General features: G+C 38.2%; 2 protein-coding genes across 10 annotated transcripts in view; one reads left to right on the top strand and one right to left on the bottom strand.

Annotated features, from left to right (window-relative positions):
• Positions 1-26,735, top strand: part of prkacba (protein kinase, cAMP-dependent, catalytic, beta a) — a 294,170-nt gene that overhangs the window by 190,005 nt on the left and 77,430 nt on the right. For all 5 annotated transcript variants that reach the window (XM_077535439.1, XM_077535437.1, XM_077535438.1 and 2 more), the window contains one exon: positions 7,239-7,385. In XM_077535439.1, the coding sequence (XP_077391565.1) occupies positions 7,319-7,385 (67 nt within the window). In that variant the 5' untranslated portion in view covers positions 7,239-7,318. The remainder of the gene's footprint in view (positions 1-7,238; positions 7,386-26,735) is intronic.
• ttll7 (tubulin tyrosine ligase-like family, member 7) overlaps positions 12,571-26,735 on the bottom strand; it is a 78,066-nt gene continuing 63,901 nt past the window's right edge. For 2 of the 5 annotated variants that reach the window (XM_077535430.1, XM_077535429.1), the window contains exons 19-23: positions 25,021-25,181; positions 21,116-21,289; positions 18,510-18,616; positions 14,182-14,286; positions 12,571-13,956 (exon numbers count right to left, since the gene is read on the bottom strand). In XM_077535430.1, the coding sequence (XP_077391556.1) occupies positions 14,204-14,286; positions 18,510-18,616; positions 21,116-21,289; positions 25,021-25,181 (525 nt within the window). In that variant the 3' untranslated portion in view covers positions 12,571-13,956; positions 14,182-14,203. The remainder of the gene's footprint in view (positions 13,957-14,181; positions 14,287-18,509; positions 18,617-21,115; positions 21,290-25,020; positions 25,182-26,735) is intronic. The other 3 variants (XM_077535434.1, XM_077535431.1, XM_077535432.1) reach the window with 3 other exon arrangements.

Genomic DNA, 26,735 nt, shown 5'->3' on the forward strand with positions numbered 1-26,735 from the left:
GTAGAGCTTGTGATAATGACACTAGAATGATCGTGAAGTGGTTCACTTGTCTCATTTGTATGCAGGCAGCATGGATACAGTTCCCGCATATGATTTGTAAGCGAGTGTGAATGGTTGTCTCGGCCTGTCACTACTTTTGCCCTGTGATTGACTGGCAACTAATCCAAGGTGGAGTTAGCATTTTGCCCAGCACATCTTCGACCTTGAGCAAGAAAAGTGGTCTAAAAAAAGGATGGATGGATTGGAATGACAGATATACAGTACAGTATTTGCTGTCCATTTGTCCACCCATCCGTTTTATACACCATTTGTTGTCATTACGGGCATGCTAAGATGGAGAAAAGTTGACTTAACCCTGGCATGGTGGCCAGTCAATCCACAGATTCGATATGTAAATGTATAAATAGACAAATATTCATACTCACATTCAGACTGTAAAATCTAATTTAATAGGGTTAAAGATACAAACCATGTAGCCTTTCAAAAATGAACGTTGAAGGATGTGTCAGCTGAGAAAATGTGTAAGAGAAGGATCGGACTCATTGACAGCATAGACTCCAGTGAGTCTTTCTGCCATGCTTTTCCTATATGCTGAATTCAAAGGGGATGAAAGGAGCCACTTCAAAGACGTGTTCACTCCCACAGTAGCGCAAATGTCCCTTTCTAACAAATGCAGGGTCCTAAATGTTATCCATTTGAAGTTTTATTTTTTCAATGTATATACGATTATTGAAAAATCAAAACAGGTGATGAACTTACCTGGAAGATGAAATGTTGCTAATTCTTTGTCACTTCTGAAAATATGAAATAATCTAAAACTAGGTTACCAAGATACTGTCCCCAACTATGACAATAGTAAGGCAAGGCAAGTTTATTTGTATAGCACATTTCATACACATGGCAACTCAATGTGCTTTACACGAGGAAAGACAACACATAAGCATCAAGAAACAGTAGTTAACATTCAGAGGAAAAAAATAAATAAATAAAAATAGGTTACAAAATTTACTTTTTTTTTTTTTTTTTTTTTTTTTTTTTTTTTTTAGTAGTCAATAGGCCTGTTCTAAAAATAGCTCACAAGTGAAATGGGTTGACTTTTTTTTTTTTTTTGCTATTCATTTAAAATAAAAAATAAAAAAATGGTTGGTGTTGCAATTTTATTTATTTATTTATTTATTTATTTATTTATGTATTTATTTATTTATTTCACACTTGTATGATGTAATTTTAGAAGTGAAAATATTGGGGAGGAGGTGAGTATAGTTCAAAGGTCAGATAACAGGTGTATTGACAATGAGGACAACCCCAAATTGAACAAATTAGTTTTTTTTCAGAGGTGCGTATCAAACTTGTAGCCATTCACATTAAACAGTACAAAAGAGCTTATCTATAAAAGAATCTCTAATCATCCAAGAAAATGGAGTTGCATAAATCTGTACAACCATATCCACATCAAAATGCAAGGTTTCATTTCTGGCTCCCCTCCAAAGTTTCATAGAAACGAGGTAAATAGTTTTAATAGCATCCCGTTTAAGTAACAAAGTTGCTTTAACAAGAGATTTATTTTTGCATAAAGTGAGAGAAGAGGCCTCGCGTCTCAGGCTCCCAGGCAGCATTAGAACCATTTGTCATGCCAAAGTGATGGAAACAAAAAAAACAAAAAATGATTCGCTCTGACAAGTGCAGTGTTTCAAACCGCCTATTTCTGTCCGTCCCTCCCACAGTGTGTGTTTCTTAGCTTGACTGACAGTGTCAACCAACACACTGCTGCACAAAATGACACCTGGCAGACGTCTTCCAACCGGCGTCAAAATCATAATCCTGTCACCTTGAGGGAAGTGGATGCAGCGTGAACGTTGCCATAGCAGCAGCTAACGTTTGGCAAGGTGGACCTGCTTTTTTTTTTTTTTTCCCAGCACCTAGTTGAGAATCACTCCAGGCTTTAGCTGCTCTGCAACACAGAATTCAAACATATTGTTTGGATTTGTTCACATAACACATTGGAGGCATTTTGGGGCAATAAAAAGTGTTGAAAAGCCAAATGAGAAGCCGGCACCGCCTGGTTACATATCGACCACTACATTAGGTACACCTTCACAATCCAGTGAGATAAGTTGTATCAAATAAGACAGTAGGTTGTGTCGAAATATCACTGAACCATAGGTGTCAAAATGTGTATGAAAATGTGACTGTTTATTTCCCACTTTTTTAAAACAAATATTAACAGCATATTAATGTCCATATCCCTTTCTTTATGTACATTGGTGAACAGCATTCTTTGTTTGTGGTTCCTAATTTACATGACTGCTGATTTCAAACTTATTTGTTTGTTTGTTTGTTTGTTTTTATACAGTCCTGGAAATTAGAAATGAGAAGAATTGAAAATCGCTGTTAGTGTTTTAGGAAATTTTAAGGAAAAAACCTATATTGGATAAAAAGATTTTTCCTTAAAATTATCCGTAATTGTTTATTCTTGGAATTTTAGTGGATCAAAAGTAGGTATTGGCAAGCACTGATACCAGACTTATTCAATATACTCTACAATTACACTCGTGATGGTGCCCGACAAACAGAATTGACCGCCCTCTGGTGGTCGTTTTATGATCAGGAAGTAGAAATTAGAATAGAAAATTGCCATCAATTTCATTCAGTTTTTAAGGGAAGATTTTATCTTGGGATCATCATTTTTTCTTTAAAATTATCTCTCATTGTTTTTTTGGGAGGAATTTGATGTACTAGTAGTATCGGTACTTGGTATAACTATTGGCAACTACTCAATATATTGTTGAGTATTGGTATTGTATATCCAATCCAGTTTCTATATTAAAACTAGACTACGTGCAATTTCTGGAGAAATTGCGTGGGAATGCTGAAAGCTGAATGCTAAGATTTGATTTAAGATGCATGTGGAATGCTTATGAAGAAAATTGAGAGATAAATTATGAAATTAGAACCTGTGCCACCGAGCAGTATCAGACACCTGGTAATGATAAGTTATATGTATGAAAGTGATACTGAAAGTGAAGTTCAATGTCTGTCCCATTGAAAATGAATGGGCAAAAGTTGATATTACATTTTAAATTGTGCAAATACTGTAAGTAATGTGGAATCATACGATATATACTAGTGTTGTTCTGATACCGTTTTTTGGCCCCCAATACCGGTTTCCGAAACCCAGCTTTACAGTATCGGCCGATACCGGTACCATACTGATACCTAAAGTGTTTGTTTTTTTCCCTCAACATAAAAAAAGCTGTCCTGCCATTGGTTCAGAGCATTCAATGACCAATAAGATATCTTAGATCGGCATGCAGTGACCATGTCACATATCAGTGAATGTCGTGCACGAGCAAGACACAAGATGCAGCATCCAAAATCCTATATTAGTGTTGTAATTAATGGTATCGACATGTTACTTGTGAGTACTCACCGATACTGATACCACTGTTTTAATGCAGTATCGGCACCTCTGCCGATACCAGTATCGGTATCGGAACAACACTAATATATATACCCCGGGAGGCGTGAATTTTTGAAGCTAGTTGAAATTTGAACAATGTAAATTGGAAGCATTATGTGGGAGTTGTTACGTGGCAAAAAAAAAAGTGTGGAGAATAAAAAATCACAATAACATATGTGGGATTGCTTCAGCATTCCCACAATTACAACTTTGTTTTTTGTTTTTTTATAATATTTTTGGTTTAATAGTTCTTGAGTTAAAGTGTCAACAACTAGAAATGTGTGAGGCACACATATTGGCACATAAATAAATAAATATCTCTCTATAAGGTTACCTCGTACAGGTATACCTTACTTTGTGGCGCATAGCTAGAATAGATCAAGTCAGCAGTGAAGATTAATGTGAGAATGGTGTTTAAAAGCTAGGTGTTGTGAGACATTGAAGATGTAAGCTGTAACTATTCAGCTCGGATGGAAACTCTCCAAATCAGCATTGACTTTACAGTAAATGTCAAGATCTGTCTGTAAAGCCATTATGAGGCGGCGGCTTAAAGATTTTGCTCAGGTTTTGCTCTCTTTTATTCCGCCATCAGCGTGCTATAAGCGCTAGCGTGCTGGTAGCCATTGGCATCGGGTTCAAGGATGAGGCTGTGCATGGATCGAGATGCAAATACACCCCAGTTTGAGAGGCCAATTATTTCTCGTCTCAAAGGCTGCGAGAATGCTCGCCTAATTACGGAGGAGCCCGCTCGTTCAGCGGCCTGAAAAGCTGCAAGTACTTGAAAACAATTTGCTCCCGTTGAGTACCGAGAGTAATTAACGGCGGCCTTAGTATTGAAAGAAAAAGTTTGTTTTTTTAAGTCATTCATTGGCATGTCGTGATCTACTTTGATTTATCACCTCAACTTGAAAAGTGTTTGCAACAGCTGCAAGTTGAGCTGAACTGTTGCTGAAGGGAACTTGGAGGGACCTTGAGTGGCTCATCTTCCTTTCGGCGCATCTTTGAAATGTCAGCCTCCAAACAACTGGCTTCCTCAGACATAATGGCAGCAAGATAACAGCTATATTTACTAAAGTGTTTTCATGCATTACCACACTGCCGATGAAACACAAACAGCGATTTGCTTAGATACACAATGCACCCAGCAAACATAGGCGAGCACATTTTCTCCCCCCAAAAAAACATGCGACGCACAGAAAATCTTGTAGCCTTTCATGAAATTAATTCAGTCTGACTTGGAGACATGTCACAAGGATGACATCAGTTAACAACGACATTGACGACAAATATATCATCGACTGACTGCGGACATGTCTATTTAAACCTCCTAAAGCGGAAGCCATTTTATGATATGTTTTTGCCTTCTGGAGTCTTGACCAAGCCTGAACATCCAAAGCAGAAAGGTCATCAACACTGCTGACCTGTGTCTGGCGTATTGTTGCTGGGTAATGGTTGGGGCAAAATGGAGCCCGGCCGCCATAACAAAGACAGTCAGATAGCCACATTGGAGTCAGGGAGGAAAAGAAGGGATTGCTTGCAGCTTGGAGGGGTTCACAGGGTCATGGTGTTTAAATTCCTCTCGGTTTTTGATGAGGAATGAGGTCATAGCGTCGTGATGACTGGCTCCAGAGACGGAGCTGTGTTTTTTTTTTTTTTTTTTTCTTCGGAGTGTCTTTAACCTTCTCTGTGTAAGAGCGCAGACCAGTTCGGCCACAGGTCACTTCCCTGGGATTCATCAGCGTTTAAGTGAAAATTGGGGATGAGTTAGTTAGACGCCCGACAACTTGGTACGGCAGCAGCACAGCAAGTGGAATAAATGAGAATTGGACTGAACATGGTTCATAATAGCTTCAAATGGCCATGCAGATCATTTACTACAGCCTGCTGAATTATGTTATTTATGTTATTTTTATTTATTTATTTATTTTTATAAAAGTACCTATAAATTCTAGCAAAAATGTCCTTCAATTTAATCTTTGTCAAGTAATTTCATACATGAGCTTTCAGGGTTTATTATAAATGTTTTTATCCCATTATTACAATACGGTTGTACAGAAGAACAAACGTCGAACAGTCATTACTGAATTACAGTTTAATTCACTTGGTTAATTTAAACTAATAAAACGAAATAAAACCTAACAAACCGCTCTCAAAATTAAAACAGTTTTTTTTTGTTTTTTTTTAAATAAAAATAAAAGGAAAAAGTCTCTAAACAAAACAAAAACTAACGGTAATAAAAAATACTTTAAAAAAAAATCAGACACTACTGTAATCCTGGTGTATAGACAATTTAAATCACAGTTTAAAAACATTGGTGCCCAATGCCTTGTTTTAGATGTTTCCCTTCTCCAACACGCCTGATTGAAATGATCAGGATCGTTATCAGGCTCCTGCAGAGGTTGTTGATGAGCTGATCATTTGAATCAGGTGTGTTGGAGAAGGGAAACATCTAAAACATGCAGTAGTGCACCCTTGAGGACCAGAGTTTGACCCCTACAGTATATTTAATAGTTACCATCCTCTGTTGCACTACAGTGGTAGGTTCAAAACCAAAGCAAGGTCTTACCCCTCCTGTTACGTTGTGTCAATTTGGAAAAGATGATGGGGTACTTAGGTTCAGCTTTGTCCACTGACCTTTATTTTTTAATTTTCTTTTTTTTTTAATATTAAAAACATGATTAAACTTTAGAATGGGCCACAGTGACTCATGAACATTAAGAAACAAACGCAGGAGGGTTCCAAAGTTCGGTCCAATTGACCTCATCATTGGATAGTTCTAAGGATTGCAGGGATGACATCTCGGCACGTACTAAGTGCAGTGATCATATGGCAATGCCATGATATCAAAATCCACACAAGTGAGCAGTCTGTTGCTTTTAGTTGTTTCATAGATGTAGCAAGAATCCTGCCTGCAGCTTGACAGTATGATTTCTGTGCATATATTTATTTATTTATTTTTGGTCTTACATCTACAGCTCAATCTGATTGGATATGTTTTTTTTTTCATGATCTCATCTTCCATTTTGTTGTTGTAGAACGAGTTCAATAATTTTGTTCCATTATGAGTTTGAGGAAAGTAATAACTCACCCTGCTGGAGTGGAGGTGTGAAAAGAAAATACAGATCAGTGATTTCACAGCAAATTATGTATTTGAATACATTTCATTCTTAACTTTGATTCTTATCCTATTGGACCTGACTGCAGTTTTTCATACAGTGGAGCACAGTATTGGCTCGTTTGCAGCACCAGGTGGGCATTGATGGCAGTGCTCTAAACAATTTAAATCCTACTAGTAAAGACTTGGTTGCTATCAGTCTCACTTTACCCCACTCTCATATGGCGTTCCACAGGGTTCACTTTTAAAGCCCTTGCTGTTGTCATTGTATTTGCTTCTTGTCTTTGTTTCGATATGTTTGATTTTTTACTTTATGTACAACACTGGTTGTTTTTAAAGCGCTCTACAAATAAAGTGGAATTGAGTGAGCTCCAGACCAGTGGCTGTGATTCACATCCAGACAAACAGTATACCATTTCTGTGAGGCAGTTAATACTTTGAGTCCTTTGAACTCTGTCTGGCAGCTGTTTGTGACCTAACCAGTGAAAAAAAATAACCACAGCAATCTGTTGTTGCATTTTCCCGTATAAAGTAAAAATCTATTTCAGAATTGTCCTGTTATATAGCGGAGTGGGGTGCCCTGCATTTTTGGGCCCCCATCCTTACTGATGCTCAGCTCTATATAACAAGTAGAATGAGTCATTGCCTTCTCCTCTCTCCTAGGCTGCCCGGAAGGCTTGTACTGTATTGATAATATCCCAGCCTGCAAGGCTCAATGCATCCCGTGGGGCTCTCAGCACCAAATGGAAGAAGAGTCTCCAGACCCTCTTTTGTGTGCCATCGCCTCACTGTGCAGAAGAAAGGAAGCAGGTACACACACTCAACATGTTCCACACACCTCATTTATTCTCATTGTGAGTCCCCCCCCCCCCCCCCACCCCACTCTCACTGGCTGCTGAGAGCAATGATCACAGGGTGAAGGGATGGTCAGTCAGGTTGTCTCCTATCACATGTGATAATCCTGCTAGTGCAGGCAAAGCTCCCCCATCTCACACCCCAACTTGTTAGGAGGGCAGATGGAAGCGAAAGTGACTTCCCGTCGGACGCTCCCTCACATTAATACCTTTACTATTTGTCTGCCCTCTCGCACACGCACGCACACAGTGAATGACAACCATATGCAGAGCTGTGCTCGCCGGCAACCCCCCGCGGTTGTTGCCAAGTCTTTGGGTGTCAAGACCAAGGTCATCGTTTGAAAGTGATGCAGTTAAGTTTGATCCTTGTAGGCGGGGGGGTCAAAAACACCATCAACGTTAGTCAAGTGAGTTTTATGTGGAAGGTCACTGCTTTAAATGTAGGTGTGTGTAATTACAACATCTAGAACTTAGGTTAATATAATTTAACAATAATTTAATCTAGAATGAGTGATTGCTTTAATCACATTTCAGGGTGAAATTTAACGTACTGCAAAGGATGGTATTGTGCTTTGAGGTACTAAGGACCTGACTTTTTGTTAAGGTATGATCCAGCTGATATTTTGCTTTGACATGTGTAGAAAAAAATTAAGATATAAGCTGTTTATTGCCATTCCCAGTTTCACTTTACTGTCAAAAACTAAACACAAAACAATGGTTTCATTCTTTACATTTACATTCTATTCAATGACATCATTACTTGGGATGTAACAATAACAGCAATATCGTGATATTAAAATTGCCACAATATTGTCATTGTCATATCACGATATTAAAAGCAGCTCATCTTTTATAAAGTTGAGGTTGTATTTCTTTTGTGCAGTTCTAGCAACCTCTGGTGGTTAGTTTATTAGTGCAGCTTAATTTTAATTAGGAATATTTTGGCCACTGTGCCGGTTATCTCATACAAATCAGTCATACCAGCAAATATTTTTCAACATCTCTGTTCAGCCGAACATAATATTGTTAACTACATAGAGAATGATACTCACAAATAGGATCTCGTAACAATGACATGGCCAACCTATTTCTCCATCACTACTGTTATGTACAAAAAACAATATTGTACTTTTTTCACCCCTAATACAAGCTTTAAAAAATAAGAATCTAATATTAATTAATTAATTTTGGGAGCGAGGCAATATTGTGAGTTTTTACACAGTATCGTGAGCTTTTTATCGCCAATCTACCCGCAGTATCGTGGTAGTTATCGTATCGTGAGGTTCATATCTTGATATTTATCATATCGTGATGTTTGGATAACGTTATATCCCTAGTCATTACTGCGTGTTTTTGCATGTTTCTGCAAAGCAAAACTTGATTTTATTTATTTGTTTATTCATTTATTTATTTATTTAATAAGGAGGCTCAGACTGGGTTAATGACATTTCCAAAAAAAATTAAAAATCTAAAGAGGAATGATGATTTAAGATACAAGTATCTGTACTGTCTGATTTAAGCTGGAAGAAAATGTGTATGTTATGAATGTAAGATGTGCTGGCTGACGTACTTAAATGGTGAATTTACATGTTGTAAATAAATAGATGATAAAGTCCTACTATGAAGGGGAACATTTCTGATGATAAAGTAATAGTATACTAGTGTAACTTTATTCTTTTAATTTCACAAAAATCTATTGGAGCGTATACTGTATTAACTTTAATATACATAAATATTGTATCTCTTAGCATAAAAAATGATTATACACAAATAAATAAAAATAATATATGCATTGCCAGCCAGACGATTGCATCGTTTGTTTTGTTTACATTTGTCCACACATGGTTGTATTAAACAACCATTCAGTAATTATGGTCCTATCTTATAAATATTTAAATTGAATATTAACATCCAAACAAAAACAGCATTCAGTTGAATATTTTACATAAATCCTTGCATACATTTGCAAGGGTCGTTGCTTGAATGTACATGGTGGCAAAGTGTTCTTGGTAAATAACCTGAGCTCCTGACTGGGAGAGTCTTGTGGCTCCTCAGCGTGCAAGTGTTTATGTGTTGGTTTATGTGTCAGTACCAAGCGGGACGCCCGCTGAGAGCAAAGATGCTGTAAAACAGGCAACACATATAATTGTACTGCAGCGGGTGTCACTAAACGTGTCCCTTGGTGAATGTGCATAAGGCGCACAAATGTCAGCGCAGCCAAGCAGCAGGTTATGTGAAGCCTTAAAAAATACTAACTAGAATAGCACTCAGTGGAGCGAACATATCTGCCAAGACTGAGTTCAACTAAAAAAAAAGTCAAATAAAAATTTGTCTTTGTCGCTACATGTTCTTGACAGTATAAACAACTTTTCATTTTCTTTGAATCAATTGCGGTTTATAGCCTTATTTCGTGTGTCTTGCCTTTCATTTGTGGTGGTGGGTCCCCCCCATTTTTTATGATCACTTTGGACCCTGGTTTTTGATCTTTTGTAAGTTTAAATTTATTTTACCCTGCTACCCAGTGCCATTGTTTGCTTTTTGTTTTTGCGGAGTACCTTTGTGATTACTTTGAACTCCTGGCTTCCTTGCCTGCTTCCCTGCATTTGGGGCCACCTGGGTTTTTGTATGCACTTCACCACAATGAACCATGACATGAAATGTGACAGTCCATATGTCAGCAAACAGGCCTGTTTCTTTTTCTGTGGAAAAATCCAAGATTCCATTCATTGTGGGGCAGGGCAAATCATCTCATTATGCCTCAAATTGTAAAAAAGAAAAAAAAGAAAAAAAAGAAAAGGAGGGCACTTAAACTGATCCACAATGCACTTTGAAAAGTCGTGACCATCGATGGTCACTTAACAGGTTAATATAGACCACAATGTCTTGTGAGCAGGAAAACAAAACAGCCAAGCGAACAACAGTGCACAAAATTATCATTTAATTTAAATAATTAAAATAGTTACAATTCATTAATTGTAATTGAAAATATGTAAAACAAAAGGGAAAAAAAACACAGTTTGAAAATATTTTTTATTCACAATAGATAGTCAGATTCTAATACGCCACTGCGTCATGACACCGTACCGCTGGTCATGTGACTGTGCGATGAGGAGCAAGTAGTTAGCTGGCTGTCTGAATCCTCAGAGAGAACTATTATATAGGCTACCATATATTGCACAACTATATACTGAATGCGGGTAACTATTCAGGCACAGCCGCACAGCCATGCAGTTTTTATATGTTAGCTCATATGTTAGCTTAAAGGCAAGAAACTATATTGGTCAGAACTTTAGCATATATGCTATGCAAGTGTTTTTATTATGAACCTAATTGTGAAAAGAGAACTAATGTTTAAAAATTGTCTATAGGCATAATTAGCAGGCTACTTTCTGATCCAAGTACAACAGCGTTCAGAGAAGTAGACGAATGGGATGGTTGCATTCTGGTTGGGGAGATGAGTGCCATTATGATTCAGAACAGTTGAAAAAGCTAAACAAATTCTATAAATGAGACATAAATTAATTGAGCAAACATTTTTGTTTGTTCTTAGCAAAACATTTTCATTACCAAGCCCAGCTTCCTCTGCATTGAACTGTAGTTACTGTGTATTTTTTATTTTTTTGAAGTAGGAGTTAGCTTTCTAGCTAGGATACGTTGCAGATGGTCAGACAGTACCTGTCCAAACCACGTGGAAAGAGAATAACACACTTCTGGCATGTTAATAATGCGATACTAAAGCCAACATGCTCTATAGTGACTAGTAAATGTAAATTATCATCGAAACTCCTATTTTGGGCATCCGTGTGCCAACCGAATCCCCCTCAATCGAACACGTCAATACCTCAAAACTACTGATCCTAGAATCCTGGTGGAGACCCTTCACTTTATAATTACAGAACAAATCACAGTACTCTTTCCCCTTCATCTGCAGACCTCCACCCTCGCCTAAAAGAGAGAGACAATTTTGGGAGTCTGACCATCTGTGACTTGGTAGGAAGAGGAGTCAGTGTGCCTGCTCCCTTATCTTATCTCAACCATTCACCTCTCACACAGCTCCCAAGCCGGAGTGGTCCGCTTCAGCCCCTAAAAGTGGGTCATGTGAGCCTTGGTTGAAAAAATACTCAGTGGCGAGCTTGTTGGTCTAAAAAATATGTGGATAAAGCGGTGCTGGTTTGTGGCTAGGGAGAGTGAGAAGTGGAAAGGTCAGAAATGAACAGCGCAGCCCCGTTGCTGGGGGACATATTTTTTGGACAGCATGCCAGGCTCATAGAGCCAGACTGTCAGTCTCTGCTCTGCGCGGGTCGAGGCCAAGGTGGAGGCTGGAGAACCTCAAGGTCACGGCCTGCACCTCTTCTGCTGACAGGAAGTGGAAAGGGGGGTAGGTCAGAAGGAAATGGATGCTTGACTACCATGCAGGTCTGTGTTAATACAAATTCATACATAAGTGTGCATCATTTGCCCCTATCTGATAGGGAACTGGTAATTGGTGTCAAGGAAGTATGATCTTTACGTCGGGAAGGATCTGAGTCATGTTGTTGTTGTTATGTTGTTAACGGAGATGCTTTGGCTGGATGGGTATGTTTTTGCTCTGCCGAGTGGCTATTAAAAAGCTCGAGCTAGCAAACAACTGCGGTCTTGTTATTGTGTGACAATTTCTATTTTTACAGGTCGCAAAGCACGCCAGCATCCTTTCATCATTTCTGGTACCTTTTTTTCGAAATAAAACCATCTGTGAGATATTTATTTTTAAGGATAATGTAGGATGGGTTTGACTTGATGTTTAAGTCTTGGATAGTTTGCAGAGGTGTGGAATTGCATTGCATAGCATAGAGCTATTTAACTACTTGAGAGAGATAAAATAATTAAATTGTCAGAATGTTTCAAGGGAAAATGGAGAATAATGTAAAATATGTCTATAGTATAATATTAAAAATAAATTGTGTATATTTTTAATGTCATGAAAATATGGATACTGTTTTGTTCAGCATGTTTTGTCAAATATTAAAATTCATACATACATACATAGATAGACAAATGTAAAATATTACCGTTTCCCTTTCTTGATAAAACTCAGAACTTTTTTTTTTTTTCTTCAGGAGATGAAAATACATTGAGGCAATTGTTTTGTTAAAACCCTTTATTGCTCTGTACCATTAAAAATCCCATTCCTCCATTGAAAACATCTTTAAAATAATGCATATGAAGAATTCAACAAAAAAATAATAATTTGGCATTGTGAATTGATGTATAATGCTAGGTTGATTTTTTTTTTTAGCCTTCTGAGAAAACTTCTCTCCTCTACATTTTTGGCACACCAAATTAGTCTTTTTGTAAAAACTGATGGGTTTGTGTACAGAGCCACTAAACTACTTAACATATAGCACCACTCCTCTCCTGAACAACACGCTTTTTTTTTTTTTTTTTTTACCCTACTTCACTGCCCTTCACAAGTCGTGGTACTTCATGAAATGTTAACCTTAACACAAATGAAGTATATGAGCGTTTTACTGGCACATCCATGCTATCAGCTATCATTCTTTGTGCTGTACTCAAACAATCTGGATGTGATAGAAATTTGCACAACCATGATCATCTTCATCTGTACTCACTTTAAAGGGAAGTGTCCGAACAACCAAACATAACTTCAAGTATAGTCCCAATGTAGCTCCTCTGTCTCACAGGCAAAAAAAAACAAAAACAGGCATGCAAACACTTCTGTGATTTGCACCCATAAACAATGTTTTGCGCAAAGTGCATATTCAGGGAAGTAAGAATGCTGCAAGATGTTTGGCTCGTCGTGATCTCTACGCGGCAATATACTTACATTCCAAAAATTGTTTAAAAAGTCTGCACTTAATATCCCACCTGTAAGCTGTAAAACGTTTCTGTTGAATGGAGGGGTCACTTGTGTAAACTAGGTCATAAATTATTAGAAACATAAATACTCTGACAGTAGTTATAAAATAAGTTGCATTTCTTGACAATACAGAAAGAAAACATTTAAAACAACCATCAAAAATAAGCTTTGTGATTACCATTCCATAACTCCATTCATGGAACATCTGACAAAATAAATAGATAAATAAATAACATCCTTGCATTGGTAGATATTTGTTATTCTTTTCTTTGACAGTACCATGAGTTTTAGCTGGGCGGCGAGCAATTACAATGTGAGCGGAGGGAAGTCCACTGTCTTCTGTTTTTGGGGGTGAAGGCAAACTTCCATTTCAAATCCCCTGGCTTTTGTCAGTCTGACTTAGGGAAATTGGCCACGGTGGATTCTCCATCAGGTGTCCGGAGCTGTTAAAAGTTAAGAGCCATACTGGACGTTTGGCTGGCAGAAAGTCGCAGGAGTCGTGAGGCCAAAAAGGCGAAGGTCTCCAAAAGCGGCATTGCCTCAGTGACCTCAGAAGTGTCCCATCCTGGCGGCTAAAAGGCTGCGAGAGCGCGGCGCGGCTGAGGAGATGCGGCCAAAGCTGGACAAAGGCCACTTCATGATGAACTGGGAGGTCACTGGCAGGAGATACCTGGACAGACGGAGGGATGGAGGATGAACATAATGAGAGGATTAGAGAAACGAGGAGTCGCGATTTTCGAGGTCAGGATGCTCAGCACTGACATCCAACCTAGCATCATTACGATACTTTCAATCTTCTACCACACTATTGCTTTTACGTGCTTTTGAATTTATACTGAGAGGGTAATTTTAACTTGCACGCTTGATTTTCTACATATGAACGGAGAATCCTCACCTATCATTCCGCGGCACCGACGTCAGTACCTTTCTAAGACTTTTCTATGACACCTTCCACCGAGACAGAGCAGTGAGGCAGCTCCTGCTAACAGCGTTCCAGTACCTGAGAATGAGACCAGCGTCAGGTTGAGATAAGAGTCAGGAGGGCCTGAACCTTCCCGCCATCCTCCTCAGTTACTGGAAATGAGTCAGATATGGTTGTCAAAGCAATGTCAGATGAGATGATTAAATCCCCGGCTATGGTTCGCTGAAGGTTATTCAAAATGTCAGGGTAGTCAGACAACATGAGACAGTGGCGAGGTGGAATTCTTCCAGACTGATCATTTGGAAGAATGCCTCACATTTGATATCGCACTTGATATCTGTGACATATCTGCATCATCCACAACCAATGAACCTAAAATCTCATGTAGTTAAACAAATACATGGCTAATAGAAATAGTCCCGGTAGACAAGTTTCGAAGTGTCAGTCTAATCAAAGGATCGTCCGGTGAAGAATGATCTTCTTTTAAGCTGGTGCAGAGAGAGCACAATTTTCTCTGACAGCTCTCTTTCTTTGGAAAATAGCTTTCAGACAAATTAGCCGGGCAGCGTCTTCTAATGTCGACCAGGAAAAAAAAAGAAAGTGTGTCGCTGAGGGCGTTCAACGCAGCCGCAAGAGAGTTAGGATGGATTCAAATTAACTTCACTTAGTCCGTCGAGTGTCCTTGAAATGGCTTCAAGTGGGCCGTAGGTATCCCTTCAGCACATCTGATCGGACTCCATGAACAGCTCAGTCCCGTTCTTATGAAACAAAAAAAAAATGTTTTGTGATTTGGGATTTTATCATATCCATGAACTGCCTGCTCATCAGACTTGACACCAATCTGATCAACTGGATCAAAACTGGCCGATATTGAGTATTCTTTGCAAAATCAGTGATCAACGGCAATGTCATAATTTGCGTGATTGATCAATGGTGTCATTGATCGGATCCGGGAAATATGACATATAGTCCAGGTTCACTCTTGAGTCGTTCTGTGTTATCGTAGTATATATGTGAGCCCAGAACGAATCTATTTTTAGCCTTGTCGCATGGCATGGGAGCAAAAAGCCTTTGCGCTTGAGGTCGGAAGTTGATCGAGTAAACTCGCTGATTGCGTAAAGCCTACTGGTCACTGTTGCTGGAATGACTAATTCCATTGAAATCTGAAGCAGGCATGTGCCTCAGTCAAATAAATAAGTTTAAACAAAAGAAGTCAAATATTGAATACCCATTGGGGCAAGTGTGTGTTGAACGTTCCTTGTCTCCTCTCCTATTCACTTTGAGCTTATTCTGCCCATAGAAAGAATCACAGTCGTGGTAGTCATGCATATCTGACATCCATGCAGCCCTCTGTCACTGCTGGGTACATTTAATTGGAGCCTCATTCGTCATCTTCCAGGTCCGTCCTCACTTTGATCACCAAGAAGATTTTTGGTAACAACGCTCTGCTGTCTCGAAAGCCGGGGGGGAAGCTTGCTCACGCACTTCTGGTTTCATCTATCAGCTGAGACAGAAATCTCCTCTCCAGCTCCATTTCTTACATTCACATTTGAACAGTAAGAACTGACAGGCCTTCCATGCCACTCCACGCAAGTGCCAGGCTGAATTAGGAGGCCCAACAAATGGATTTACCGTCATGAAGGATAAAGGAGGCGCTGCTATGATAGCTGACGCAATCATGGACCAAGTGGTACAAAGCGGCTTGAAGGTTATCTGCGGCCCGTATTTGACTCGACACCCCAATTAACCCTAATTACTTCTCAGACAGATGAAGGTTCACAGAATTTGAAACTTTTGTCATCATGGTAAAACAAACGTATAATTTTGGCTTAACAAGGAAGTCATTAGTGGATCCATTTGTCCAGTTCCTCTTATCTGCCCACACAGGCTGAAGGACTTTTTCGGAGGCTCACAAGCCTGTTGACACACCTGGTCAGTGTACTCCGTAGTGAAGGATGCTTGAATGAGGAGGCAGGTGTGGTCAACAATGGGCAACAGAATCACATGGCTGCGTGCCAACATTTGCATGGATTCAATGTTCCTTGGTGTGTATGTGTCTGTGCGTGTGTATGTGGACACCAGAGATGATCTTGTAGATGTTCGACATATTTCCCAAGTCTCGGATTTTAATGTGAAGTAGTTTGAGAGTGGGGTCTGTAAAGAGTTCTTCCCTTCAAGTGTTGGTGTGTGAGTTGTAAGAGTAATCAATTGATTAACCAATCAGGAGAGATCCCTTAGGCTCTATTCATTGCATTGTTGGACGCCCGCTTTTGGACGAGTGCTTGATGACGCAAAGCCTCAAAAAAATAAAAAAAATAAAAAAATACAGACTAAGCACTGACTGAAGTACTTCTGACAAAGACTACGTTTACATGCAGTCAATATTTGGGTTGAGGTCAAACTTCCGGTTTCTGACACATTGAGGATAATCTGTTTATACGCGTGACCGGACAGAGTTACTCCCGTATACATATCACGATCTAAATCACCAATGTCATAACGCAAATAGATGTCATTTCCACTTTTAACATTCTATGGTCAATAAAAGACATTCTATTTATGTCAAGTCTGCATTTTGCCATGTTCGTTTACCTCTGCTTGTGTATTTCTGGTGTGTTCCATGTCAGACGCACTGACATATATACACACGTATATAATTATGTGTATTTATATAGCATACTGTTGCATATTCACCGTAGACAGGAAATAATGTGAAAACACCGCAGAGAAGTCAATGTAGTCAAGTTAAGCTTAGCGAGTGGCGACATAAGGTGGCCACCACAAGATCAAGATTCCTTGCGAATAGAGCATGCGTAGAATACAAACCAAAGTTCCGTTCAAAGTACATCCTTTGAACATGACCAAATATTCTGGTTAGAAATTGATTATTAATCATCATTTTACTTGTATAACTTGTATGTGGAGAGAGGGATTTGTTTATTTACTCATTATTATCTTTACTTTGTACACGTTCTGTTCTGTTTTGGTGTGTTATTGGAAAGTTTGAAAATTCTAATTACAATATTGGGAAAAAAGAAATGGGGTAACTGTAACACGTTATTTTCGCATGTGTGTGTTTACGTGCCTTTCAAAATCCGAATTTTGGCAATATTTTAGTTATTGAAAGGGATGTATTGACGGTATGCTGTGTCATTGTTGGCTTTTGACAGGATAAATGCAGTCATTTCATTTTGTTGTCTCATTGGCAGATTTTTATCCACACTTGAGAGGCTTGATTACAATATGATATGCCATGTTTTTTTTTTTCTTTGTGCTGCCATGACACACATACTAGCTTATTGGGAGCAAAAACAAAAAACAAACGCTATCATTTCAAACATGTTAATCTAGCTTCAATTCCTCCTTAATCTTAATTCTTAATATTAGTAAGACATTTGGACAATTCTATACTTCCCTCTTGGTGGGAAAGCACTCTTCAGTTCTAGCATGATTGTTCCCTAAGGAATGAAGCAAGGTCTTTAAAGACATGGCTGGTGAGTTTGGTGAAACATCAATAACCTCTAACTTTACAAATGGACCAAAAAAAAAACAAAAAACTACTACCAAAATATTTAAATAAGAAAGAAAGCTATCAAGCTGCAAATTAGAGGACTTTTTTTTGTTTGTTTTTAACATCTGAACAGAATACACAGGCAACAATCCAACTGCCTAAAATTCAATCCGTGATTATGCATGTCCCCCCCAAGTCTTATAAAAATAGTCTCATACCAATATGTGACAGACAATCAAGGCATGTCAAACAACATATAGTAAATATAATCTATATACGGACATGGCATCCATAAAAGAACTCAGGCGAAATGTACCTGGCAAGTGAATGGCAGAACTAGTTGGAGGTCAGCCCAGTGACACAAACACTCTTTATTAATACTATTGATGTGGTGCAAAGTGAGGCTTTTATATAAAATGCACTCAGTCAAAGAAGCATTGAGTGAAAAGCTCCGTTTTAGCATGTGGCAGCAGGGTGACACAGCAAGCCAGGCCGAAAGGTTGCGGGATCGACAGACTCCAAACACGTCTCAATATGCCTTCCTGTCCTTCCCTTCAGATATTGTGCCACGCGCATTTTGCAATTGATTTTAAAACAAACCTGAAATTCCAAATAAAGCATCGTTTCAATACAAGAGAGAGGAAGGAGAGGAAACCATGTTCGACTGGTGGTGCTGAGGGGCCGGTGGGCCCCAGCGTATATTCTAGCAGTGACAAGCAGAAGGCAGTGATCAAGGGACAGTGCCGGAAGATGAGGGTTGGGGTTTAGCATAACTAAACCGAGCAGAGACCTGCGTTGGGGGGCGAAGAGACGGAGGAAGAGGAGGAAGAAGGAGCGGCAGCGACAGCAGCAGAGGTGGAGCCATGGGTAGAGGCTGGTCCAGCAGCAAATGGTACACTTTTTTTTCCACATAAACATATATAAACAGAAGAAATCAGGAGAGACAAGCACATGCATGCTTGAATAGACTCTCAAGGTTACACCGAATGCAAAAACATTTCTTCATGCTTTCATGGGTTATTAAATCCATTTAACTCATTTGCTCCCCAAAACTTATGAAAACATTCTATTTTAAAATTTGCAATGGTCCTAAAAAACCTTTTTATACTTTATTTATTTATTTATTTATTTATTTATTTTTATGCTATAGCATACGGAAAGCTTTGATGCAGCCTCTGACCTGAAGAGGTCGCTTAAAGCAATGGTAGTTATTACAAAAAAAAACAGCCAGCGGATGGCAGCAGAGTATGAGATCAACCAGAGCCATGTTGCAACAAGCTCTTTTCCCCATTGTTTTAAACAGATTTGTGAATAATGATAAAACTCAGCTATATTATAATGCTAATTGCTGCTAACTGAAACAGATACAAATATACTTGATAGAAGAAGAGACTCTAATCTTTCTTTTGGTAAGTTCCATTTTTTTATAGCAATAGAACACAATATTCTGCAGAACTTGCAAAATCAGTCAAAATCCAGTAACACAGCCGGGAGTGAAGGGAGTTGCATCAATGAAAATGGCTGGGAGTGAATGAGTTAATCTATTAGCTATTGATAACTTGTCTCCTTCCATATTTGGGTAGTCAAGCCCTCAGTGGTTCTATGATACGTGGTATGAACACAAGGCTCACACGCTGCTTGAGTTTTTACACTGTAGGTGCTAAGTGATAGACTGTTAAAATATGTGTGAGAGTTATGAATCATGTAAAACGAGGCCCCGGGAAAAGAGGAGCTCTTGCTCTCATAGGGTCATTTGCTACACAGGCTCATCTGGGCTCTAATTGAATTAAGCAGGCCTCGGGGGGCCCGGGCTAACCTGAGCACTAATCTGTGGACCATTTTTTCCTATTAACAACACACTCACCCTCCCCACTCCCCGCTCTCTCCTGTGTGCTGGCCCAAAGCATATGCGCTTTAAAAGTTCACTCACTAAACCTGAGCGGCTGCTTTCCTGCAGGGATCAACCTGAAAGAGGGTGATTTTTGGTGGCCCGTGTTAAATCCTTATTGGGTTTTTGTCATGGAGATGATGGCTCGGAGGCTGTCTGAAGGAGAAATGATTAAAATGTCAAAAATTTCCGTGACCGTATTGGGTGGTCCTTGTAAACTTTAGCTTGTTCTACTATTAAGAATTATCTACACTCTTAAAACTGCTGGGTCAAAAATAACCCAATTTTTGTCAAAATAATTTTTTTTTAAAAAGGACCGACTTTGGGTTGTTTTGTCTCAAAGCAACCCTATAATAATAATACTAATAATAATAATAATAATTATTATTATTATTATTATTATTATTATTTATGTATTTATTTAAAATAAGTTGGGTTGTTTTGCACAAAATTCCCAATAAACGGGTCAGTCAAAATTTTTTCCCAAAATGGGGTAAAATTTGGTCATCAAAATAACCCCAATTTTTATTTTTTATTTTTTAATTCAGTTTCATTTTTTTTTTTGTTACTAATAACCAAATTTGTGTCCCCCCCAAAAAAAATAAATAAATAAATAAATAAATAAATAAATAAATACCCGCTTATTAAACAATAAAATGGGCGGTTTTGTCCAAAATAAGGTAGAAAGTTGGGTCAAATTGACCAATTTTTCAATTTTAAACCAAAATTGGGTGATTTTTGACCCAGCATTTCTAAGAAAATGTTGCTTAAATGCATTCGAATTTTTGTCTAACAATGGCTTCGAGAGATGCAACGAGTTATATATATTTTTTCAATCACTTAAAATAGTATTATTACTATTATTATATAATATCAGCCATCAACACTAAATATTTCCAGATTTCTGTATTTTTCCATGAAAGCGTAACAATTCTCTTTGTGTTGAATTCAAATGAAGCATTTGCGAACATCTGCTTTTGCTTTGGAAAACAGTCAACATTTTCCCCTATTTTCAGACATGTCAAATCAAGGAAAAACAGACAGTTGCATCATATTAATAACAAGTCAAAATCTGAAAATGTGGATGGTTCATCAGACAGCAACAACAAACGGTATTATTGTATGACTAGGACCAATTCTAAAAGTCACACACATACTGTACCTGTATTATCTCTTTTCTTGTCACTATTGATCGTGCAACATCACTTGCTCTGTACTTACTCTCTAAGCTCTGATTAAAGTGAACAATGCTTTTCAAGCATCGAACGTAATGGTCTTTCCAGAAGTAAAGTTTAACATCTTGTTCCAGGATTTTCGCAACCTGAGAACAGCTAGCAGATTAGACTTCTTAAATCCTGTCCTATCGAATGTATCCTTTTCTCTTATCCGGCCACCCAGATGGGTAACTTACTCTCCAGTACAGAGGAAACATTATACAAAAACAAAGAAACTTCACAGGGATGGCTTCACAGCGAGACTTTTTTTTTTTTTTTTTTTCCCCCCCTCACCTGGTGTCGTCCCATTCTGGGCTGAGTCCGGTCAAAGAGCCCCGGGACTCCGAGACAAACTTGTAGACGACTAATAAACAGTCTCGGCACAGCTGCACCAGCCTGCGGCAGCATTGCAGCTCCTGAGGCGAAACCACCTCGCTGCTTTTACTGAAGATGCTCTCCCACGACGAACTGCGCGGCAAAAGACAAACAAACAACAGCGTTTGGTTAACAGCTACTATGTCAAAAGGATGATTTCCAGAAAAGTGATCATTTACAGCACAGTGGAGCATGTGGCTAGCATGTCAGTCAAAGTCATTTGGTTGTTTGTCCACAGCAGGCGTCACCGACATGGTGCCAGCAGGCACCAGGTAGCCGCCAAGGACCGTCTAAATAGCCCGCAGGCCTGTTCTAAAAATAGTTCGCCAGTGATGGGATATTGTGATTTCCTAAGAATAGTGACGTTCACTTTTTTCTATTCCTATGTTGCTGATAATAAAATGTCCACGAGACATTGGCCAGTACCAGTGTCGGACTCTGTCGCGAGCACCAAAACCTTGAAATAAGGGGGGATGGGCCTGATATCGATACATAACAATATTTATTTCCTACCTTCTTAATTGTCCAAAACTATTGACATGATCAATCTTCACATCTTCTTAATCACCGTTTTAATACAATATAATTTTGTTGGTTGGTTTGTACAAATTAACGCAGAAAGATGGATCAAATTGAACCTATTTATTTATTTTGTTTGTTTATTTATTTATTTATTACAAAAAATTGGGTTGTTTTGTACATATAACCCAGAAAGTTGGGTCAAATTGCCCGTCAGTCCAAATTTTTAACAAAATCCAGTCAAATTGGGTTGTATCAAATGTGTATTTATTTATTTATTTATTTATGTATTTATTTATGTATTTATTAATTACCAAAAATTGGGTTGTTTGTACAAAATAACCTAGAAAGATGGATCAAATTGAGCGTCAATCCAATTTTTTAATAAATTCGAGTCAAATTGGGTTGTATCAAATATTTTATTAATTAATTAATTTATTTATTTATTCATTCATTCATTCATTCATTTAAAAATTGGGTTGTTTGTACAAAATAACACAGAAATTTGGGTCAAATTGAAGTCCAATTTTTTAACAAAATCAAGTCAAATTGGGTTATATCAAATATGTATTTATTTATTGATTTATTGACTGGCAACCAGTTCAGGGTGTACCCCACCTACTGCCCAAAACCGGCTGGGATAGGAATGTGAGGAATAAGCGGTTAAGAAAATGAATGGGATGGTTATTTATTTATGTATTTATTTATTTATTTATCTAGGGGGGGTGTAACCAAAATTGTGTTTTTGACCCAGCACTTTAAAAAGTGTGTTATTTAATTGCATCTGATTTTTTTGTATCTGATAATAGCTTCTGGAGATACAATGATTAAAAAAATTATATATATATATATATATATATATATATATATATATATATATACACATATATTTGGGGTGTGAATTGCCTAGTACCTGACGATTCGATTCGTATCACGATTCACAGGTCACGATTCGATTCGATACCGATTAATCCCGATACGAATTTATAAGTCGATTGTTGCGATTTTTTTTCATTCAAATTTAGAAAATACTAATCAGTAAGCTTGGAGAGTGTAAGATTTATAATAAAATGTATTATTTATTTATCTGAAATTTCAGTCTTATAGAGGTTGTAATCTGTTTCATGTTTGAACAGCATTAAAATAAAATATTAAGGCTTAATGTTCCGTTCATATAACATTCTTCCATGCTCAAGGTGTGAATCCTAAAAAAAATAAAAATAAAAAAAAAATAATAATAAATAAATAAAAATCGCTTCAGCCGATTATTGAATCGATTCGAGAATCGCGCGATGTAGTATCGCGATATATCGCTGAATCGATTTTTTTAGCACCCCTAATATATATATATATATATATATATATATATATATATATATATATATATATATATATATATATATATATATATATATATATATATATATATATATATATATAAAATTAAATGTCCAGTTAATATTATTACTTAATAATATAATTAAGAATGTTTGGAGCAAATAATTTTTTCAAAGTGTATCAAATTGGTTGCACTTTGCATTAATTAAGTAGGTCCTAGTTTCAAGAAGGTTAGTGACTCCGGGTCTGTCTCAATACTTTTGTCCATGTAGTTTTGTTGTTGTTGTTTTAAATATATGGTCAATAGTTTCATGCGTATTGTCACAATGTGCACATCGCTGGTGTCGGGGCAACACTTTAGATTGTTCAATTGTGTGGACTGACCAAAAGTATAGTATTGTGACTTTTGAGGTTTCGGGCCCGACGCCAGCGATAGACACATTACTTGTGTCACGCAGATGTGCAAGAAGGCAGACCAACACAAAGCGGGAGGGTGAACTCAATCCGAGTACAGTTAAACCCCTTTAAAGGCCGGACATACCCCTGACTGAGAGAGCGCTTCAACAACGGAGCTGCACAACCCTGGGTGGTGCGTTTGATGTCATCCCTCTTTTACTCCTTAGGGGGGTGGGAGCTGCCTCCTCTGAAAGGCTTCAAAACTTCCATTCCCCACCTCTTAAACATTTTCAAAGCTTGTTGAATTCATCGCCCACAATGCAGCTGGGCTGTTTGATTGTTGCTAAGTCCCTTAGATAAAGTATCAAACAACAGGCGGAGAAGAGCAGGGTGGAGGGCTTGCACTTGGATTTGGAACAGGCTTTTGCGGCGCTCTTCTTTAACTGTAGCTGCGTGACACCAGGGCCCCCTGGCGGGTCCAACCGTGTTGGGGCCATGACCCCGCTGTTAGGAGATGCGGCACGGACAATATGCACGCACGCTAGCTGGATCAAGCAGAGCATGCTGTGATCACACAAAAGCTCTATGAGGCGCAGCTGCTGGTGGTAGCTGAGGCTAAGCTAATCCTTGTGGGCTGGCGAGTTGAAAAATCTTTTTAGGATGTCTCATTTCTAGTGACAGCATCAGATTTTTTAATTTGCTTGCACTTTCCTCGCTCTTCTACAGTTTATATCTCGTAGAAGGCACATGAGGAGAAACAGTTGAGAACTTTGAATTGAAAATTAAGCTAAGTAAAACAAAGATATTTCATGCTCATGCCTCCATCTTTGTAAATGTTCCTTTACCTGCTAAGAATTCTAATGTTTGTAAACATACCCCTAGTTACACTGTTTGTGCACCCAATGTCAAAGCAAATGCATCCCGACTCGAGAACTGTCCGTGTCATGTCACGATGAGGGTTTGTGACAACAGCATACGAAGATGTGTTTAGAGGAGCTAATGTTAGGGCAAACTTCTGCTATATGTGTGTGCATCTTGTTTTCCCACTTCTCACACAAGGGATATGAACCTGTGAGTTGTCCTTGCAGTGACTCTATGCTATGTCAAAGTAACAAAGGTGATAAAAATATATTTTAGGAAAAGAAAAAAAACGTTTCAGTAAGCCATCAAAGCCTCGGATAACAAGCTCGAGCAAAGTCAGTAAAAGGCCATCAATCACTTTCTACAGCGAACACTCGATTTTTTTTTTTCTCACCTGTGAAAGTCTCCCATGCACCAGCCCTTAATTTGCACTCCATCTCCACAGACTTCCATGTTTGTTTCATTGCCAGAGGTTTTTTTTTTGTTGTTGTTGTTGGAGAATGCAGTACGATTTGATCAGGTTTGTTAGTAACTTTCTGCCAGGTTGTGTTGTTCCATAAACAAAATAAAACTCAAGTATTGACAAATATATGGACAGAGATAAAAGTCTTCTTGAAGGGAAGTGGATTGCTGTTGCTAGTTTTCAGTGTTTAGAATTACCTCATTACATCACCGACAGGAGATTCTTGGGGTAATATATACAAACTTACCCGGAATTCGAGAAGCAATTCCAGAGTCCTTGGCCGTGACTCCAGAGTAGTCGATTGAAGACACGGTTAAAGAGGCGGTATAAATGAAGGCTTTCCAAATCTGGCTCTTTCCAGATCCGCTGTAGTGCTGAGCGTACATTGGTCCTCACTATGTCTAGAACCTGTGAAGGGGGAAAAAATGTAAGAGGAAAGAAAGACTGAGAGCAAACAAAATATCGTCATAATTTTGTAAATTTCATATTTTTTTAAAAATCTGCACTTCTGGTCACTCCATGTGTGGGTGTCGTTTTTACGAATTATTGACCAATCTAAAGTGTTTAAAAATGGCTTGCTCCCTTTGGTGAAGGTGCAATGTTCATGGTTGAAAACACATGCCGTTGTGAAAACCATTCAAGGACGGCTCAATTTGATAGTGGACTGATTCGTTTTGATTTGACTCAGTGGGATTATGATTCGATTTGATATGGTTCAGTTTGAGCAGGTCTGCTGCAATTACTTTTTTGTTGTCATTTTACGTATATTTAAATGTCTGTATGTTGAATGTAAAAGTGCCGTTTAGTTGTAAGATATATCTCCTCAAAAGACGATTCAATATGCAACCTGATAAAGTGGAATGATTCAATTTGGTCCAGTTCGATACACTCTTACATCAAAAAGCAATTTTCCAGTTCAAACCGGTTTTTGTTACCGATAACCGATATTTGGTGGATACAGTGTTAATTTTCAATAAAAAAAAAAATGTGAAATACAAATGCCAATCTTGACTTTGTTGTAATGTCTTAAAGCATGTTTGTTTTTGTTTTTTTAAACAATATTTCAGACTTAAAAAAAAAAAATGTAAAAGTTTTTGGGTTTTTTTTAATGTTAGATAGTAGATATACTTTTAAATTTCTAACAAAATATTCAGGGAGCTCTCAAGGTTTTCAATACATCTTAAAAAGTTAAATGGAAACTTTAACAAGTAAATACAAATAGCGCTCTATAGTTTTCTACAGTATTTTTTCCCCCCAAAATTTAAAAATACCCCAAATCTTCAACTTTCACATTTCTTTGTTTTAATGTCGAACAAAAACAAATAGTTCAGAAGGTTCCCATGGTCAGCAGCATCTTAAATTTTAAATGAATAGTTCCCTGAAATTAAAATGGTTTTAGATTTACCTTTTATAGGCCGTCAGATTATTTTTATTTTTTATTTTTTTAAGGCTTATACGGATATTTGTGAAAAAGCCGAATATCGGCGCCTAGGTCTATGCCTAATACGTATATACACACTGTATGCTTGTAGTCTGTGTAGGTGAATGCAGAAGAATTACTGCACGGGGCAGCCAGCGGTGAACATTGGCTAGAACTAATTGCTGTAACCACGTCAATCCTTGACAGAATGTGTCAAAATGTGAGGGCACTCGGCCCAGCCTTCCATCTTCCCTTCAACACAAACCTTTCCTCTTCCTCCCTCTTTCGTCCTTTTTTCTCCACTCCTATCACAGAGCAGTGCTGTGGCTTTTTGGACTTTTGATTCCTTGCTCCTCATTACTGACGCGCCTGTCAGATTCCACGGCGCGCGCATGTGTGTTTGCGACACGATGAGACAAGATTTCCCTTCAGCAACACGACGCGAGCCAGACATGCATACACGCTGTCAGACAAACTGATAGATGAGTACACACACACACACACACACATATACAGACATGTTTTGGTATGGTAATCAGATG

This window comes from Festucalex cinctus, chromosome 10, assembly GCF_051991245.1.
Source record: "Festucalex cinctus isolate MCC-2025b chromosome 10, RoL_Fcin_1.0, whole genome shotgun sequence".
NCBI lineage: Eukaryota > Metazoa > Chordata > Actinopteri > Syngnathiformes > Syngnathidae > Festucalex > Festucalex cinctus.